This window comes from Oryza brachyantha, chromosome 6, assembly GCF_000231095.2.
Source record: "Oryza brachyantha chromosome 6, ObraRS2, whole genome shotgun sequence".
Lineage (NCBI taxonomy): Eukaryota > Viridiplantae > Streptophyta > Magnoliopsida > Poales > Poaceae > Oryza > Oryza brachyantha.
Window position 1 is genome coordinate 15,306,008 of NC_023168.2, and position 18,450 is coordinate 15,324,457.

General features: G+C 38.8%; 2 protein-coding genes across 4 annotated transcripts; one reads left to right on the plus strand and one right to left on the minus strand.

The window, feature by feature from the left end:
• Nucleotides 1-822: 822 nt before the first annotated feature.
• On the plus strand, nucleotides 823-4,386 carry LOC102703040 ((S)-coclaurine N-methyltransferase-like). The gene is made up of 8 exons (XM_006656120.3): nucleotides 823-1,072; nucleotides 1,277-1,385; nucleotides 1,973-2,197; nucleotides 2,294-2,393; nucleotides 2,471-2,581; nucleotides 2,958-3,041; nucleotides 3,187-3,245; nucleotides 3,919-4,386. The coding sequence occupies exons 1-8, from the start codon at nucleotides 892-894 to the stop codon at nucleotides 4,109-4,111; spliced, it is 1,062 nt and encodes a 353-aa protein (XP_006656183.1). The 5' UTR covers nucleotides 823-891; the 3' UTR covers nucleotides 4,112-4,386.
• A 66-nt stretch (nucleotides 4,387-4,452) lies between these two features.
• LOC102721458 (U-box domain-containing protein 34) lies at nucleotides 4,453-8,722 on the minus strand. 3 transcript variants are annotated; one of them, XM_040524967.1, is made up of 9 exons: nucleotides 8,282-8,722; nucleotides 8,034-8,158; nucleotides 7,838-7,953; nucleotides 7,071-7,192; nucleotides 6,634-6,962; nucleotides 6,387-6,509; nucleotides 5,816-6,244; nucleotides 4,951-5,700; nucleotides 4,453-4,870 (listed from the first exon to the last, which is right to left on the minus strand). In XM_040524967.1, exons 1-9 carry the CDS (start codon nucleotides 8,520-8,522, stop codon nucleotides 4,688-4,690), a joined length of 2,418 nt encoding a protein of 805 aa, XP_040380901.1. In that variant the 5' UTR covers nucleotides 8,523-8,722; the 3' UTR covers nucleotides 4,453-4,687. The 3 variants fall into 3 exon arrangements, with proteins under 3 accessions (XP_040380901.1, XP_040380900.1, XP_006657074.3); XM_040524966.1 differs by having other exon boundaries at nucleotides 6,387-6,521; XM_006657011.3 differs by having other exon boundaries at nucleotides 6,408-6,521; nucleotides 8,282-8,720.
• Nucleotides 8,723-18,450: the final 9,728 nt, after the last annotated feature.

An 18,450-nucleotide genomic window follows, 5' to 3' on the forward strand; every position in this document is an offset into this window, starting at 1 on the left:
TGTTTATCGGTTTTACATGGATCTCAAGGAATAATGCCCTCTCCATTGCTGCGTGGGGCGTGTCAGGGTGGAGCTGTGCCATCCTCGCCTCCCGCGTACACACGCATCGCCGCTGCACGCTCCGCCGCTCCTGGTTACGGAGCCAGCTTTAGCGCGTGACCATCCGTGGCAAGCAATACGAAGGTGGAAGATGTCGACGTTCTTGAGGATGACGCTTGTCCGCAGTTCACCTTGGCTATATCATGAAAACTATCTCCAGTTCCCCTTGTCTGGAGAAGGAAGATGAACCTAGCAAGTGGATTCCACGAGGGATGTCACGTAGATATGCTCGTGTGTCGTGTAACGTAGATAAAAATAATAAATAGGTAAAAAAAATCATCTCTTTATGATGGTAATAAATTTATTTATAGGAGCAAACCTGAAAGAGTGATTTGAAGGGTTGGTGTCCGTGAGAGTGGTCCAGATTAGCTAAGTTAATACTATGATCGTAACTTATGCAGTTGGTGCTATCGATAGAGATCGGACAAATAAAATCGACGCGAATACTGTTTATAATAATGTAGTAATAAACTGTAGCATATTTTACTATAAATAGTTTTGCTGTAAGGATGATTGTGAGCAATTGATCATCAAAATGGACAGCTAAAACTACACGTGTGACTGCACGTGATCTCAGCCCCGGTGAGAGTGGCAGATAGCTAAATTCCCCGCCAATTTGCCGTGCCGCGGGAGCCGGCGACGTGTCTCGTTCCGCGTCCGCAGGAGCCACCCGTTGACACCCCCCTTCTTCCCACTTCGCGATTGGGCTATCCTCCTCGCCCTACCGCGCGCGCGCACGCGAAGTAAAACGAACCTCGAAGCGAGGACAGCTCCCCCAAAGCGGAAGCCGAAATGGCGGCGGCGCGGGCGTACCTGGCGGCGACGCGCGCGGCGCTGGCGGCGCTGGAGCGGAACCTCCTCCCCGACGCGGTCACCAGGCGCCTGACGCGGCTGCTGCTCGCGCAGCGCCTCCGGCTCGGCTACCTCCCCTCCGCGCCGCTCCAGCTCCACCACCTCCTCCTCTTCGCCCACGGTACGTGAACGCGCGCCGCCTCCTCTCCCCCCTCCGGCCGCAATGCGATGCCGCGCTCTCCTCGTCGTCCAGTGGGCGCTGCCGCTGCGGTCTTAGGAACATGGGTGCGGGATTTATCGGTTTTTTATTTCTGTTGGATAAAGGTTTGAACTTTGGGTAAAAGCTTACTGACTCGTGTGATCTTAACTTGGGTTGGCGATGCAGCTCTAGAGGAGATGCCCATTGCAATCGAGACGGATAAAGCTAAAGACCAGCACTACGAGTTGCCGACGACATTTTTCAAGCTGGTTCTTGGGAGAAATCTCAAGTACAGGTTTGTGCTTGTTGCCGTGCTTGATGCATAATGATAATAGTATTAGGGCCGCGTTCGGCGTAAGTTAACTAAGCCTCCTCGTGCTCGTTTTCCACACGCACTCTTTCCGAACTGCTTTTCCGCACGCACTCTTTTCGAATTGCTACGGAGTATTTTTTTTAAAAAAATTATATAGGAAAGTTGTTTAAAAAATTATATTAATCTATTTTATATTTTTAATAATTAAGTAATCATGTACTAATCTATTACTATATTTTTCGTACTAACTTACCTCCCTTATTCGCCGAATGCGGCCTAGGTTGATTTGGCTAGTTTTTTTAGTGTTCACCGTGCGTAGGTAGGCTTTTGCAACTTTCCACTGTTACTTCTTCAGAAACAGATTTACTTTATTCGGCCTGTTTACTGAATGGAAGACATTTTTAGCTCCAAGATTGAAACCTTCAATCTTTTTGCCCCTCTTTGAGAACTGTTGAAGCCATTACTGTTTTGCTCTAGTGAAAGATCTTCTAGCCTGTGCTTTTGTTGATTCCACTTGAACCTTGCAGTTTGATTCATTTAAAATCACATCTCTGCATTGAATTTACCAGTTCATGTTACTTCCCTGACGAAACGAGCACCCTTGAAGATGCTGAGGTTGCAATGTTGGAATTATATTGTGAGAGGGCACAGTTACAGGATGGCCAAACCATTCTCGATGTCGGATGTGGTTGGGGATCCCTCTCTCTGTACATAGCGAAGAAATATAGGAAGTGTAGTATAACAGGGATTTGCAACTCAACAACACAAAAGACTTTTATAGAAGAGCAGTGTAGGTAAGTGAAATAGTTGCAACGATGACATGAGTGCATTCATATGTTGTGATAATTGTAATATTTCCATTAATTGTAACATTTCCATTTTCTCTCTAGGGAAAATGAGCTATCTAATGTCGAGATAATTGTGGCAGACATCAGCAAGTTTGAGATGGAGCGGTCTTTTGACAGGATCATTTCCATAGAAATGTTTGAGGTGCAAATACATTTGGTATTTTCTTGTGGTTTTTGTAGCTAAGGTAAAGGGGATTCCATAATGTCCTTTTTATGCAGCACATGAAAAACTACAAGGCACTTCTTAAGAAGATATCTAGATGGATGAAAGAGGACAGCTTATTGTTTGTTCACTACTTCTGCCACAAGACATTTGCATATCACTTCGAGGTGCATTAATATTCTAGCATTTTTCTTCACTGGTAATCTTGTGTTGGTTTATCATAAATAGTTTTCCTGTTGTACAGATTATACTGCCACCTTCTGTACATTTATCTGTATTTGTGCTTTCTGGCATATCACATACTTTAAGTTCTAAACAGCTCATAGTCTTTAACAGTTCAACTGAAGTGAACTTCTTGGTTCCTACTTCGTAATGTTAAAAATATGAGTTCCTTGGGACAAATTATTCATTAATTACTAATACTCACGCATTGTAGGAAGTAAATCTTACGCATATCTGCAGAAAAATTAATATAACTGCATATTATCATTCTTTAATTTATCTCTATTTTCCATACGAATTTTCACCTCATACACTCAACAGGACAACAATGAAGATGATTGGATAACAAGGTATTTCTTCACTGGAGGAACAATGCCATCGGCAAACCTCCTCCTTTACTTTCAGGTTAGAAATCTAACGCAGCATAAATACTTTAGGTTATACCTTTCTGCCCATATGCAGCTAGCTATGAGACTAAAATTCACTGACTGTTGATAAATTTTAACATGCAATATTGACGCTTGCTAACTTATTTTTTCTTTTTTTGCAGGATGATGTATCTATTGCCAATCATTGGCTTGTCAGTGGCACACATTATGCTAGAACTAGGTACCTTTCTGAAGTCTCAAAGCATCCTAGTAATTGTACCCTTTGCATTCTAATACTCCCTATGCTTTTTTTTATTTGATGCTAATGACTTTTGGATTTACGTTTGACCATTTTGTTTTATTCAAAAATTTACCTAATTATTCATTATTTGTTGTGATTTGTTTTATTACTAAATATGTTTTGAGCATGATTTATAATCTTATATATTTACACAAAAAATAAATCAGACGAATAGTGAAACATAGATTCAAAAATCAACATTGTTAAATAATAAAAAAGGGAGTATGAATATAGTTATGCTATTAGATTGTGCTAGAGTTGCTTAATTGATTAGGGGTAATGAAGAATACATTTTAGAATTTACATTTTGATTTAGAGAGAAGTGATGAGTTCAGATATTGAGAAGCAGAGACAAACTAAATATACATCTACTTCTCAAATCTCAACACGTCCCGAAATACTCGAGAAAGAAACTCTATATTATATGCAATGGCTATGAAGTAACCGTTGGAGGATTCCTCAGTCTGCATTCGTTACTGGTGTTACTTTTTAATATACAGTTTCAGGCAATAAAACTAATCTAGCTTAATCTTGAAAGTAAATCCAAAGTGTTGTGTGCTAATTGACCTACTTGGATTGAATATTTGCATGTTCGGTATCGTTTCTCCTACAGTGAGGAGTGGCTGAAACGTATGGACAACAGCATCGCCTCCATAAGGCCAATCTTCGAGAAAACTTACGGGAAGGAATCAGCGACCAAATGGATAGCCTATTGGCGAACATTCTTCATCTCAGTCGCTGAGCTGTTTGGCTACAACAACGGAGATGAGTGGATGGTTGCACATTTCTTGTTCCAGAAGAAGTAGAAGCAGCATCCATCCCAAAAGTTTTTTTCTTTTTTGGCCCTCCCTTGATGATTCAGGATTCTTGCTTCCCATGTAACTCTATGAGCACTTCGTTTTCTTGCGTTCAATTGTATCCAATAAAGTAGTGAGATGCTTTGCTGTGTGCTCTTCTGATAAAGCAATGAACCATGATTCGTTTCTTCTCACTGCTAGATGTTGTTCCTGGGGATCTTTGTGACGTTATGGATGCTATCATGTCGTTCCGACACCTTGGAAGATGATTGTAGACTCCACAATTGGCTCATCAGGATATATTCTTGCCGAGGAAGAATGCACTGAACAATGAACAGCGTACATAGAACTACAAGGGAATTTTGGTTGCCACCAAACCACACTGGCATTAGAGGGGATTGAATTCAGCATCTGTTTTCATGTCTTGAGTTTTGAATAGCAAGCCATGTTAGGCTTACTTTCATCCTTAAGCTAACAAAACCATGTCTCTGCTACTATGCTGTACAGCTATCTCAGTGGAACATAAAAATACTAACTAATCAAATTACACAAACCACAAAGAAAGTAGTAAACCTCATGGCTACATTAAGCTAACTGCGATTTCCATTGTTGTATTGCCACACGCAAGGAATGGTTGGGAATTATGGACAAATATGGGAGCCTTTGTTTGGTGACAGGGGATGTCTTATGTTTCTTCAGCCAAGCTTTTATTGCCATGTGCTCATAGGTGTGCCCATCAGCAGCAACATAAGGGTCATCCATTACCTCCTGCATCAATATTGCCCTTTTTTACATTGGATAATTGAAATAATTAAAACTGGTGTAGTAAACTTGTTAGCAAATTTTACCTGCAATATAGGGCAGATGAAGTGGCTTGGGACAGCCGTATTTGGACTTGTTAATGTGGGAGAAGCAGTAACCCTGCTCAGAATGCTTTCGAGCTCTGGCAGCACCTCTGATTCGAGGCTAGGCCTGTCCCTGCATTTTAAGGCTGTACACCGCAACGCTAGTTTTGCCAATATTTCTGCCTCAGCAATCGGCCAATCAATCTGTGACTTGTCAAGAATATCGGAAATTGAGCCTTTCTTGATTGCCTCCTCTGCACTGACTATCAGCCCGTGTGGACGTTTACCAGATAGCAGCTGAAGAATGATGATCCCCAGAGCATAAACATCAGATTTCGGACGAATTGTCCCAGTTAATTGGTACTCCGGATCCATGTAATACAGTGTGCCGGCAACTGCAGTGTCTCTGTACTCTGTAAGCCCTTCTGGCACAATATCTGATATGAGCTTGGCAAGACCTACATCGCCAATTTTGCTAACATAGTTCTTGTTCAGCAAGATGTTTCCAGGCTTCAGGTCACGATGAACAATGGGTTCTGGTTTTGTTGCATGCAAGAAAGCAAGCCCGCAAGACACCTCAAAGATAATTTGGATGCGCAGGAACCAATGGAGTGATTGCTGACCTTTGTTACTAATAAGTTGATCTTCCAGACTTCCATTCTCCATGTATTCATACACAAGGCACCCAATTTCAGGACAGAAACCAAGAAGCAGCACCAAGTTAGGATGGTGAAGTTGACTGAGGATCTCAACCTACATGATGCCAGACAGTGGAATAATAACTCTTAAGTGCCATTAATAAATTATCTAGCCAAAAGAGTAATTAGGTAGCTCTGACAAGAGATTATATAAAAGTAAGTTAGAGTACCTCTCTCAAGAACTCATCAATCTTGTCACTGGAATCTTGCTGAATAACCTTGACAGCTACTTCAGTATGATCGAGGGTACACCTGTACACATTCCCATAGCCCCCCTCACCAATCTTCTTTGCATCAGAGAAGTTATCAGTGGCGAGCTGTATTTCACGTTTTGAGTACCGCCGGCAACTTTTGCCTGTTGACAAGAGAGCATCCATAAAATTTGCATTTTCAGCAGTCACCATATTAGCTACTATTTCAGCCTTATGCTTGGAATAAGCCTCCTGAGTGAACAAAGTTTTTGCCATCTCAACTTCTGTAACAGCTTCTAGATGCTTGGCCTTCTCATCTGCGACCTTCTGCTTCAACAATACCTCTCTCTGTAGTGCATCTTGCACCTTCTTCGCTTCCTCACTACACTCACTGGAAAGAACCTCAATCTGAAACATCAGAATAACATGGAGAACGAATTTTTTTAATTAAAACCTTCACTATTAATATATGAATCATAGCTATCTTAACTTAGTAATGTAAAAATCTGGTGACGTAACTCAAGTTGTACAGAAGCTATAAGAATTTAACCTTATCTTGGCTTAGATCTACCTTTTTCTTAGCATGGACGAGATCTTCACATGCTTTATCATACATCGTTAATGTATCCTGCAGCTCCTTTCTCAGTTTTGCTACTTCATCTACAGGTTGAGACTGAAAATCATGCTGACACAACAAAATCAGCATTCAAGAATTCTTCACAATTACTACAACTTATGGAATGCTTACACAAGACAACACTAGTCAGAATATTTTCAAGGCTGGAAAATTCTCTAACCTCATCAATTGCGCTCAAGGCAACATAAGGGACTTCCTTCAATCGGTCATTAGCATCAAAATCCTTGTTGACATCTCTGCCTGGTGTCTTTCGCCCTAAGCTTCCAAAAAGGCTTCTTCCATGACTTCCTGAACTTTTACCAGCATTAGTAGAAATGCTACGAGAGCTGCAGGTATGAGAGCCTGCATCAGAACTCGTATCTCCAGAAGATTTTAGTATGCCATCGTCAAGGTGGTCATGCAATGATTGTTTGTCTAGCAGCCAGTTCTTCTGTATGTGGGAAAATGATCTATGACTAATCGACTGGGTCCTTACACGCGTGCTTGACTCTGCAAAATTGAAAATGTTTAAGGCAAACTGAGTGCCTCACCATTGCATCTCCAAAAAAAAAGACATTTCATGCCCAAAAAGAAAGAGAAAATATGAGCAAAACATACTTCCTGTCCGAGCCTGATTTGCAAGCTTAATAGTTAATCTGTGCCTGGACACAACAAATACATTGCATGAGCACGGCATAGCTTTCAGGACGGTAGAGGGAACATCTCGGAGCCGAAATATCCTGAAAAGGTAACAACAATACCATTTACCAACAGTAGATTTGGCAAAAGTGATCACAAACTTAATTGGCACCAACTCATAGTACACGAACAGAGATGTTCATAAATTTTGGTTATGCATTTTAAGTTGACAAGTGATGGAGATAAAAATCCCCTGCAATAACCAAGTACACTGACAACCTATTTATCAGCATGAACAATAGCAATTGATGTTGTTCCGGACCTTACCAACATGTGTGACTTCGTAAGTCTTAGTTATTCAAAGGCATAAATGAAATAGAAAGAAGTTAAATGTAAACAGAAAAGGAAATTTAATCCTGATATATGTGCGTGTCTGCACCTATCACCTTTTCTCAGACCATATGAGAAATGATTTCACCATCCCAAAAGGCTCTCTCTCTCTCTCTCTCTCTCTCTCTCTCTCAAGAACTTTCTGCTCCCTACCTTGCATGCACTTTCTAATTCTTTTATACTTTTGGGAATAAAGCTAAACAGGTAAGAACAAAAAACCCCATGATCCCTATCATTGTACGTAGTATTCTCAAAAGCGAAATTGTAGCCTTTGGTAGGTTGGAAAGGAGATTTTGTCGCGCAAAGTAAAAGGAAGATGATTTTTAAAAAATAATAATAATAAAATAAACTCTTACCTCCTGAACCAGTTGATGGAGGTGGATCCAACCACCAGGTTGCGGACGCCGGACTCCGCCATGTACCTCACCAGCGCCGCCGGCACGCTATCCGCCTCCAGAACCACCGTCTCCACCTGCAGGGAGCGGGGAATCGAACTCTGAGACGCGAATCGAGCAAAAATATATCTCTCTCTCTCGAGAAGGAGAGACTGACGCTTGTGCGGCCGAGGAGGCGGCGCAAGGGGAGGAAGACCTCCTCCTGCGCCCGCGCGCGGCGGTCCTGCGCGTACATCTCCACCGTCACTGCGTCCATCTTCTCCACCGGCACCCTCTCCCCCGCTGCGACACACGGCGCAAAATCCATCAGCTCAAACCGAATCGACGAACGACGAGGAGGAGGAGGAGGAGGAGGAAGAGGAGGAGGAGGCGAGCATCAACAGAGGCGGCGCGCGCGGGTCTTACAGGGGGAGGGGACGAAGGAGACGGGCGGCATGACGTGGACGAGCGCGACGCGGCCGGCCCCCGGGGCGAGGTTAGCCGCAGCCCACCTGGCCGCGCGGCGGCTGGCGCGGCCGTCCCCTCGCACGGCCACCGCCACGACGATCGCTCCCGCCGCCGCCTCAGCAGCACCCCGGGCGCCGCCGTCGCCGTCCCCTCCCGCCGAGGACGCGGACGACGAGGAAGACGAACACGAGGCGGCCATGCCCAGCCCTCGGGACCGCGCCGCCGAATCTCGTCGGACGCCAACCACAGTACCGAGTATTCCACTATCCAACCAACCAACCAAGTGAACCAACCCACTCGACGGCGGTGGGCGAGGCGGAGGCGGAGGCGGAGGCGAGCGAGTCAGTCAACCGAGCTCAGCTAAAACCGCGCCGGCTTCAAGCGGGGTAGGGGAAGCAACGGCTCCGGTTTTGCTCGCGAGCGAGGCGGCTGGCTGGCTGCGTGACGTCGTGCGTAGTAGAGTAGGACGGTGGCAGGTGACGTGGATGCGGGGCCCGCGTGTGGGCCCCATGATCGGGGGGTGGGTCTGGGGATTGGGTGCTGTTCTGTTGACCGTGGCGGCCGGGCACCGACGACCGGCATGTGGGATGGGAAACGAATTTTATCCACGTGTGGTTAAGAGGCTTCTGCATATATATTTTTTTAGAAACACATTGATTTCTTCTTTTCCGGAAATATATGGAAGAATCTTTGTATGAATAATTTTATATTTAACGTAGGGATTGTGTATTTGTATTAGAGTTTGTAAAATTGAGACTAGATAAAATGAGGACATTAATATTAAGATTTGATGAATGAATGGCATAGTAATCTTTATATTTAAAGTAATGATTGTGTTAGAGTTCATAAAAATGCTACTATATAAAATGAGGATAACAATAATAGTAAGATTTGATAACTTAAATTAACTAACTACGTAACGTACCAATCACCATACATAACTCTTTCATGTGTATGTATCTAGGTATAAAACGGTTAGAAATGGTTATAGAACTATATTTTCCATTTTCTTCCGTATTTTTTGTTTGGAAACGAAAATGACATCGGTAACGAAAATAATATCGGTATTGTTGGAATTTTGGAAACGGAACCACTGGTACGAAAATATATCAATATCGATCGGTAAGAGAAAATACATGTCAAAAATAATAATATATATAGCATTTTATACTCATGTCATATCTATTAATATCATATTGGCATACTAAATATAGAGGAGATGGTAGTAAAAGTTGTTTAGAGTCAATGAGTTAGATTGGGTGGTGTGGTTGTGCCCGTGAGATTTGCCCAGGGTAAGGTTTTTTTTGGGCTTTCGAAAATTTCCGGTCCAACGAAATTCTGACAAAACGGTAAAAAAATACATTATTATTTTTGAACAACTTTACCGTTCCTATTTCTATTCCCAAGAATTAATTTTTATTACCAGTTAAAACACAAGAAAGTAGAAACAGCATCGGTACGGTCGGTCCAGATTTTCCGTATTGTTTTAAGGCCTGCATGTACTGAGACATAAAATATCCCCCCAAGCACCAGGGAAAAAAGGTAAGACACGCGGATAAATTTTTTTCTCTCTCCATTGTTGGAGAAATCTATAGGCCGCTTTCGATCGCTTTGCGGGCGAATTTCTCAGGTCTTGCGGCGTACAAGGACAATCTTGAAAGCTATACATGCAGTGAACCAACGAAATCCCCTCTCTCTCGGATAATCGTCGACCTGCGCCGAAATGTTTGTCTAACAGTTAACCATACTCCCTTTTTTTATTGTATGATATTTTAGTTTTATATATATATATATATATATATATATATATATATATGTATGTATGTATGTTAGCATCCATATGATTTGGAATAGAGGTGGTAATAATATGGAGTATAAACTAGACTAAGGGGGATAGTTTGGCTTTTCTCTAAAAGTTAAAGGCATATTTGCAAATGAAAAATAATTTACAAATGAAACTTTTATATGGCACTCTTAGCAATTTAAAAGTAAATACTAAAAATAAACTATGATGAAAAATAATCTAAAGATGAACTCCAAATTTAAGGTCAAAAATTCAAATTTTGTTTTATAAGCCTAATTAGAAGGGAAAAGATGGGGTGTAATTATCTATTAAAAATATTTTCTCTGTATTTTAATAGATAATGACTTTTGATACTAGTTTGATCCTTTGTCTTATTAAAAAAATTGCATAACTATTATTTTTTATTGTAATTAAGCTTATTACTAAATTATTTAATTATAATTACATTTTCACATATTTGTAAAAGGAATTGAATAAAACGAATAGTCAAACATGTCTAAAAAATTAACGATAACATTTATTAAAATACAGATCGAGTATTGATCGTAAAGTTATAATAATTAACCAACAAAATGTATTCGTTATTATTAATCAGTTACCGATGATCGAGGATTAGTAAAGGACTGACTGTGTTCGGACAGATTATTCGTTGGTTTTTGCGCGCCGCTTTCCGAACTACCTAACAACATATTTTTTGCGAAAAGTTTCAATATAGAAGTTGGTCACTATTTTAAAAGTATATTTTCAATTTTTATAGTAGTTAACTCATTATTCATATTGTCATTCATCTTTAAAAAATTAGCCTAAAGGTGATAGCCTTATCCATTTATATTGTCATTCATCTTTAAAAAATTAGCTAAAGGTGATAGCCTTATCCAACAATTTTTCGTGGATGAGCTACTCCCTCCATATTTTTTTATACGACGCCGTTGACTTTTAGGTCACGTTTGACCATTCGTCTTCTTAAAAAAATATATAATTATTAATTATTTTGTTATAATATGATTTATTATTATAGAAACTTTAATTATGCATTATAATTTTGTATATTTGGATATAAATTTTGAATAAGACGAATGATCAAACGTGATTCAAAAATCAGCGATGTCACGCATAAAAATATGAAGAGAGTATAATATTTTCTCCCAACTATCCTACCCACCTACCACCAAACAAACACACTCAAATTTAGATGGCTACATCTCACCTAGGGAACTATGATATCCTTTAAACCGAATAAACCATAATATTCTGCTACTATATAAGTGGTGGGTGGTGGTGAATCTGCCACCTACCCCACCACCCTTTTACTAGCATATCATCCATGCGTTGCAACGGAATTTTATTAAAAAAATATCATTAGCATGTTAATAAGTTATTAAAAAAATAGTTTGATATATATGTCTTAGTTATTTTTTCTTTTAAAAATGGAAGGGAGTTGGTGGTGGGGTAGGTGACAGATTCACCACCACTACTAGTAGTATAGATTTTTTAGAAGAAAAAAGTTGAGACCTATATGTTAAACCAATTTTATTAACTATATTTTAATAAAATGCTAATGATATTTTTTAATAAGATCCCGCTGCAACGCATGGGTAATATGCTAGTAAGTCTGAAGATGGGTAAAGAATAAGATGATGATATGATCATATAAAATGAGATATTTCATTATTGTAAACTTAAAAAATACATTAATATATTTTATAAAGTAACTTATACGTTTCAAATATATTTGGAAAACACACTAACGGAAACGATGGAACCTTTCTCTATGTCTTGTAAACAAATGCAATCTAAGTGGACAATCTTGTAAGATCATAGTCATGATCTATATTCTGTGATGAACAATTGGCATGCAAATTGATAGGTTTGGTTTGGAAACAATTATGTGTTGGTGTCGGTGTGAGTAACTAGTGTGGGTCAGGTTACGATATATGTGCCCGAAAAGCGGTTGGTTTGTCTCTATATGTGCAGGTGACTTGAAGTCAACTGTGGTCAATGGCTAGTAAGGACCATGACTAGGTTCAGAGAGGAACCGAGGTCTGGATGGACTATGACTAGCTTCAGGGAGAAACCAAGGTCTGGATGGTCGGGATGTCATGTGACATGGTTGGATTGGAGTCGTGATTCTCGAAGGTCAATATTGGTCAACGGCGGTGGAATCGAGATTAAGCTTAGGGAGGAGCTAAGGTCCGAAAGATCGAAGATACCGGGTGACGATGTTGAATACGAGATGACACATGGTGGAGGAATACCGTGTGGGATGGAATCGTAACGGGCTTTATATGTTATATGTGAAAGCGCCGGAAAAATCGCGAAGTAAATCGGATCAAAATGGGATGAGGAGAAGGAAGGGACGCTTCTACATGCCTTGTTACGGTAGCCCTACGGTTTGGTTTTGGATTCTAGTTAGAGATAATTTTTGGAGATGAGTCCTACTAGGATAAGGAGTCTGATTCCTAGTCAAAGATAGATTCTGTTGATATAAATAGGTACCGAGGGGTATGTTCCCGGTGTGCTTTTTGGAGAGATTTAGTTATTGATTCTAGATCGATAATTTTGAGAGGAGCGTTGTTGGTGCGCTTTGTAAATACTAGTTGGAACAATAAAGTTCAGAACATTCAATCTATATATTCTACTTTCATCTATCGGTATTTTTCTAGATCTCGACGATCTGATCGGCGGCACAGGAGCGGCGCGATCAAGTTGATCTCAGGAGCTGCGTAATCAGATCGGTGGCATAGGAGCAATAGCCAAAGGTAATCTCAGAAGCGGCGTACCCAAAGATAATCTTTTATTTCCGCTAAAAGATTTTTGAGTTTTGGTTCTACCTACCATTCACCCCCTCTGGTAGGTGTGGTTAACTCTGTTTCGATCATACATATCTTATTACAAACGTACCAAACCCAGCTTTCTAGTTTGTTTCTATATCAAATTTAAAAGGAAAATGGCTTGAATTGTAACTTGCAGAAGCCCAGAAAGGAAAAAAAATATTGCCTACTCCACTTGCATCCAGGGGTGTAGTAGCATTATTTTTGCATATAAAATTTAAAGGTTGGGTCCAAAATAATGTGGAGCTAAAATTTTGTAAAATTTTAAACTGTATTAGAGTTAAACTAGGGTTATAAAATGACCGAAGATCTTGACTATTACTTCCTCCGTTTCGTAATGTAAAATATTTGAATTTTTATGCAATGTTTAATCATTTGTCTTATTCAAAAGTTATGAAAATATTGTTTATTTTGCTTGTGACTTACTTTATTATTAAAAAATTTTAAATATGATATATCATTTTTTATATTTATACTGAATTTTTAAATACGAAGAATGGTCGTACCTAAGAAAAAAAAAAGTCAAATCGGGGGTACTATCACCCTTCGCTGCATCCTGCACAGTGTGTGCCGCATCATGCTTCATGATTGCCCCCGGAAGGAAGGAACGGATCGGAGGAGGCGACGCCGCGAGCAAACAGAGGAAGCCACTTGCCTCCTTCCTCAAGCCGCTCTCGCGTCTGACAGTGATGCATCTCTCTCTCTCCCTATCATATCCCTCGTGGTTTCTGACGTTTCCGCTGACTCTGCTTGCAACTTGTTTTAGCAGCTTGTGCTTATATTTATTAAATTTTAAATTTTTAACGTTAAATTTATAAAGAGTTTATTTCAGGTTTTTTTATCAAATATTATTGTTTGGTCCTGTCTTTTAGATCGCTATGGTTTTTATTAAAGTTTATTTTCTATATTCATTTTTAGATGCTAAAAATACATATATAAAAGTTTTATTTACCGATTATTTTTTCTTTGTAAATATACCGCCAAATCATCACCCTTGCGTGCTAGTGTTTCCTCTTAATTACAGTACTTAGCTTCTTGTGTTCATTGTTTTTGAAAAAAAATAGAGAGAGAAGGGGTTGTTCACTTGTTCTTTGTATTATATTGACTGTTGTTTTCCTCTTAACGAACAGATTATATTATCTGCCATAGAACGTGTCGAAAAGATCGTAATTATTCGAAGTGTGTTCTAGAACAGCCAGATTATAACTCTTTTTTTTCCTCCTGTTTTTGTGTAGCCTAGACAAGCGCCGCGGCGTCGATGTGTACTGGTCTACTTAGTCAATACTACGGAACTCGAGTTAGGTTGAGTTCGGAAGAAACATTAGAATCCGTCGTTTTTTTACCACGTTTTATAAACTATTAAACAATGTATTTTTTAAAGATGTTATATCTAAAATTTATTTTAAAAGTTTATTAATTCATTCTCAGGATTGTAATAAGCTAATACTTAACCTGTTAGTCCATTCACCTTTTATATTTAAAACTGTTGACTTTTGAATTATATTTAAAACTGTTAACTTTTGAATATATGTTTGATAAATTATCTTATTAAAAAATACAAATATGTAAAATTATAAGTCATGTTTAAATTATTTTTTAATAAATCAAATTATAACAAAATAATTAATAATTATATAATTTTTAATAAAAGCTAAAAGTTAGTGACATAAAATAAAAAACAGAGAGAATTCAATGGAGACCTTTTACGTGATTGTCTTTTTTTTTCGTTACCTTCAAACTCAACTTAGAGTGCAATCATTTGCCTCAGTTGTGATTGCTGAAGGTCTTCCTAATTGACGGTTGACCCTGATGACGTGCATTTATCCGGTTTGGGTCCAACCAACCTCGCCATCAAAGTACTGCAACTAGTTAGTCCAACTGGTCCTAGGGACTTGTTTAGTTTCCAAATTTTTTTTCGCAAAAAACGTAGCATTGAATCTTTGGGTACATACATAAAGCACCAAATATAGATAAAAAACTGTTAGAGAGAAAATCACAAGATGGATCTTTTAAGTCTAATTAGTCTATAATTAGTCATAAGTGCTACAGCAATCCACATATGCTAATGATAGATTAATTAGACTTAAAAGATTTGTCTCGCGGTTTTCAGGTGAGTTATGAAATTAGTTTTTCATTCATGTCCAAAAACTCTTTCCGATATCCTATCAAATATTTGATGTGACGCTCAAAATTTTTATTTTCACAAACTAAACACGACCCTAGTATCGGTCGGTCTCGGATGAAATACATCTTTTCACACGGTATCAATCGTCAAACTACAAGAATGAAACAAGTCCTGCGCGCTCACATTTCCTAATTTAGAACATATATCAAAATATGATTCATAATTCTAAAATTTGGGCTTTCCTGTAAAAGCTGGCTCCAGCATTTTTTTAGTACTTCATTTTGGAGTCCTCTTTTCCATTATTTTTACTCTCCACTTATGTTTACGAGACGAGAGAAGGGGAGAGCAACTGACTTCAAAGAAGGAAGGTTCAGTGACTGACTTCTCACTCTAGAGAGTATTGGGTAGACCATGCTTGCACATAATTTTATTCATACTCATTTTCAAAGATATTACCCATATCGAAACTAAATAGGTATTACCAATAGGCATGGATAATCCAATGGTAAAAGAATGGACATATACGTGTTCACATGTAAAAATAGATTAAAATTTGTACAAACTTATTCTTCAATATAATAAATCACCCCTTTAAATTTCATTTAAATTTGATAAATTTATAATGTGAACGTACGTTCAAAATTTTTATATCTGAGTTTATACCTAATAAAAACAAGTATGAATACAATGGTTAATACTCTCCTAATACCCAAAGTTTAAATAAATAACTATTCTTTATCCATACCATACCTTAATGGTATGAATATGGCTATGGGTAATGGATACACATCCTTATGAGGAGGGAAATGACGACTTTAAATTGGCTCTTTTTTTAATCTTCAGGAGTCAAATTTAGCCTCTAAGATATAAGTCTATCTTTAAAATTTTTAAAGAGTGAAGTGCACCAGCGGTTTCTAAACTTATGTGCATGTGTTATCTAGATCCCTGAACTCTCAAAATGTATTTTCGGGTTCCTGATCATGTCCGGAGGTGTCATATAGGTCCAAACGGGCTCTGACCCACTCTATCCGTTGACGTGACATAACACGGTGACGCCTACGAGAAGGGAGAGAAAAGAATAAGGATGAGACAGAGGTACTGACATGTGGGACCCACATGGCCCTACCAACATGTAGGCGCCACCGTGGCATGCCACGTCAGCGGATGGAGTGGGTCGAAGCCCGTTTGGACCTATATGACACGCCCTGATAAGTTCAGGGACCCAAAAATACATTTTGAGAGTTCAGGGACCTAGATGACACATGCACATAAATTTAGAGACCGCTGGTGCACTCCACTCATCTTTAAATATCTAAATCCTCGTTACTGATCAAAAGAGATTTAGAGGATAGAATTTCCTGCGTACGTTAGCGATTCTCTGTTTACTCCCTCTCTTCTAAATTATAAGACTTTTTGTGTTTGTCTAAATTCATCTATATATCAATATATATGTTTTATATATGTATCTAAATTCATGATTTATTAGCACACATATAAATCTAGATAAAGCTAAAAAAATCTTTTAATATGGAACAGAGAAAATATATCACAGGCATGTTAATAACAAAAGGATGCTTCTTCAAAGACCACGGCTCCCATCGTTTCGCTTTTTAGAAGAAAAGGCGAAAACGTGTTTTTGCACACGAAAAATAATTTACAGATAAAACTTTTATATACGTGTCCATATCAACTCAAAAGCGAAAGTTATAAAAAACACGATAAGAAAACCATAAAATTAAGCTCAAAACTAACTTCTAAAATTCAAATTTTAGCTTAGACGAAACACGTGGAGATGATGATTAGATACATGCGTAACAATTGGGACGTAATACTACGACTACTATAGATTCGTGCGCAGCTATAGCTGGCTGCTTGGCTCCATGCAAGGGATTAATGGCGACAAAGCCGACCACTCGTTAGGTAGCTTGGCTCGACGTCAAAGTCAGTCTCCATGTTGACGCATTGGTGGCTCGGCATTTGTAGTCGCTGCTGGGTCTAGCTCACCATCGAGGCTGGCATCAGGCAGCAGATGAACTAATTAGGGGTTGTTTAGTTTACAAATTTTTTTAAAAAACATCACATCAAGTTTTTAATATATATTTGAAGTATTAAACGTAGTCTAATTACAAAGCAAATTTCAGATTCCGCTTGGAAACCGCGAGACGAATCTTTCGAGTCTAATTAGTCCGTCATTAGCACATGTTGGTTACTGTAGCACTTATGTCTAATCATATACTAATTAGTCTTAAAAAATTCGTCTCGTGATTTCTTATATAACTGTGTAATTAGTTTTTTGGTTCATATTTGTTTAATGCTTTATTTAGATGTTCAAAGATTCGATGTGATATTTTTAGAGAAACTTTTAGAAACTAAACAAGGCCTTAATTAATTACTTGTCCTGGTCTCATGATCGTCGGCCAAGACTAAACCACTTGGCATTCTGTTCTCTTTTTCCACGAGAATGCAGTGCACTGGACATATATTGTACGAAAATTGCTTTGTTTTGCGGAGAAAGTTTGGTGAAGAAGTAGCCAGCCATCTTCCCTGATGCCTCTTCCTGATCAACTTGTTGACAGGCGGCCTAGGCCCCATTCTATGACCGTTGGTGTAATTATTTGGTTTTTTCATGGAAAAATTAAATAATATTTTTTAAATAAAAAAATATTTGTGAATAAAACTTTTACAGATGTGTTCTTAGCGATCTAAAAATAAAGGCTAAAAAATAAAATATGAATAAGATATCCTAAAATTAACTCTAAATTTAAGATTAAAAATTTAAATTTTAGTTTATAAACATAAGCGAAAAGACGAGTACAATCTTTCAAAGGGAGTAGAAATGGGACGTTGATCTGTGAAGGTTCGGATCTCAGACCAGTGAGAGCTAAACGTAGATAATGCAAATGAAAGGTGCAAGTGCTGGCACGCAATCATGCCTTGGTTGTTCGATACTTCGATGCAAACTTACATCACATTACTCTTTGTACACAAGACATATGGTCCACTCACACTCGGCATGCTAAAAGAATGAAATGAGGGCATGCTAACAGATTGCACATTTGCACCTTGAATACATGTTAACTTCTTTTTCAGAGCACAAGAGGAGAGAGTGTTGGATGCTGAGCAATATGATGTAGCTAGCATCCCCGTCACCCCGTGACGCTAGTCGATGTTCTATCGTCCTCAACTATAGCTTAAAACTGTGGTCCGCGACCACGCCTAAACGTCAGTTGGCGCAAAATAAGCTTTTTTTCATGCTTATACTTATAAGCTAAATTTAAATTCTAAAACTTAAATTTAGAGTTATTTTGGAGTATTTTATCATAGTTATTTTCCAGCATTTTATTTAAACTAGCAAAATACTCATGCT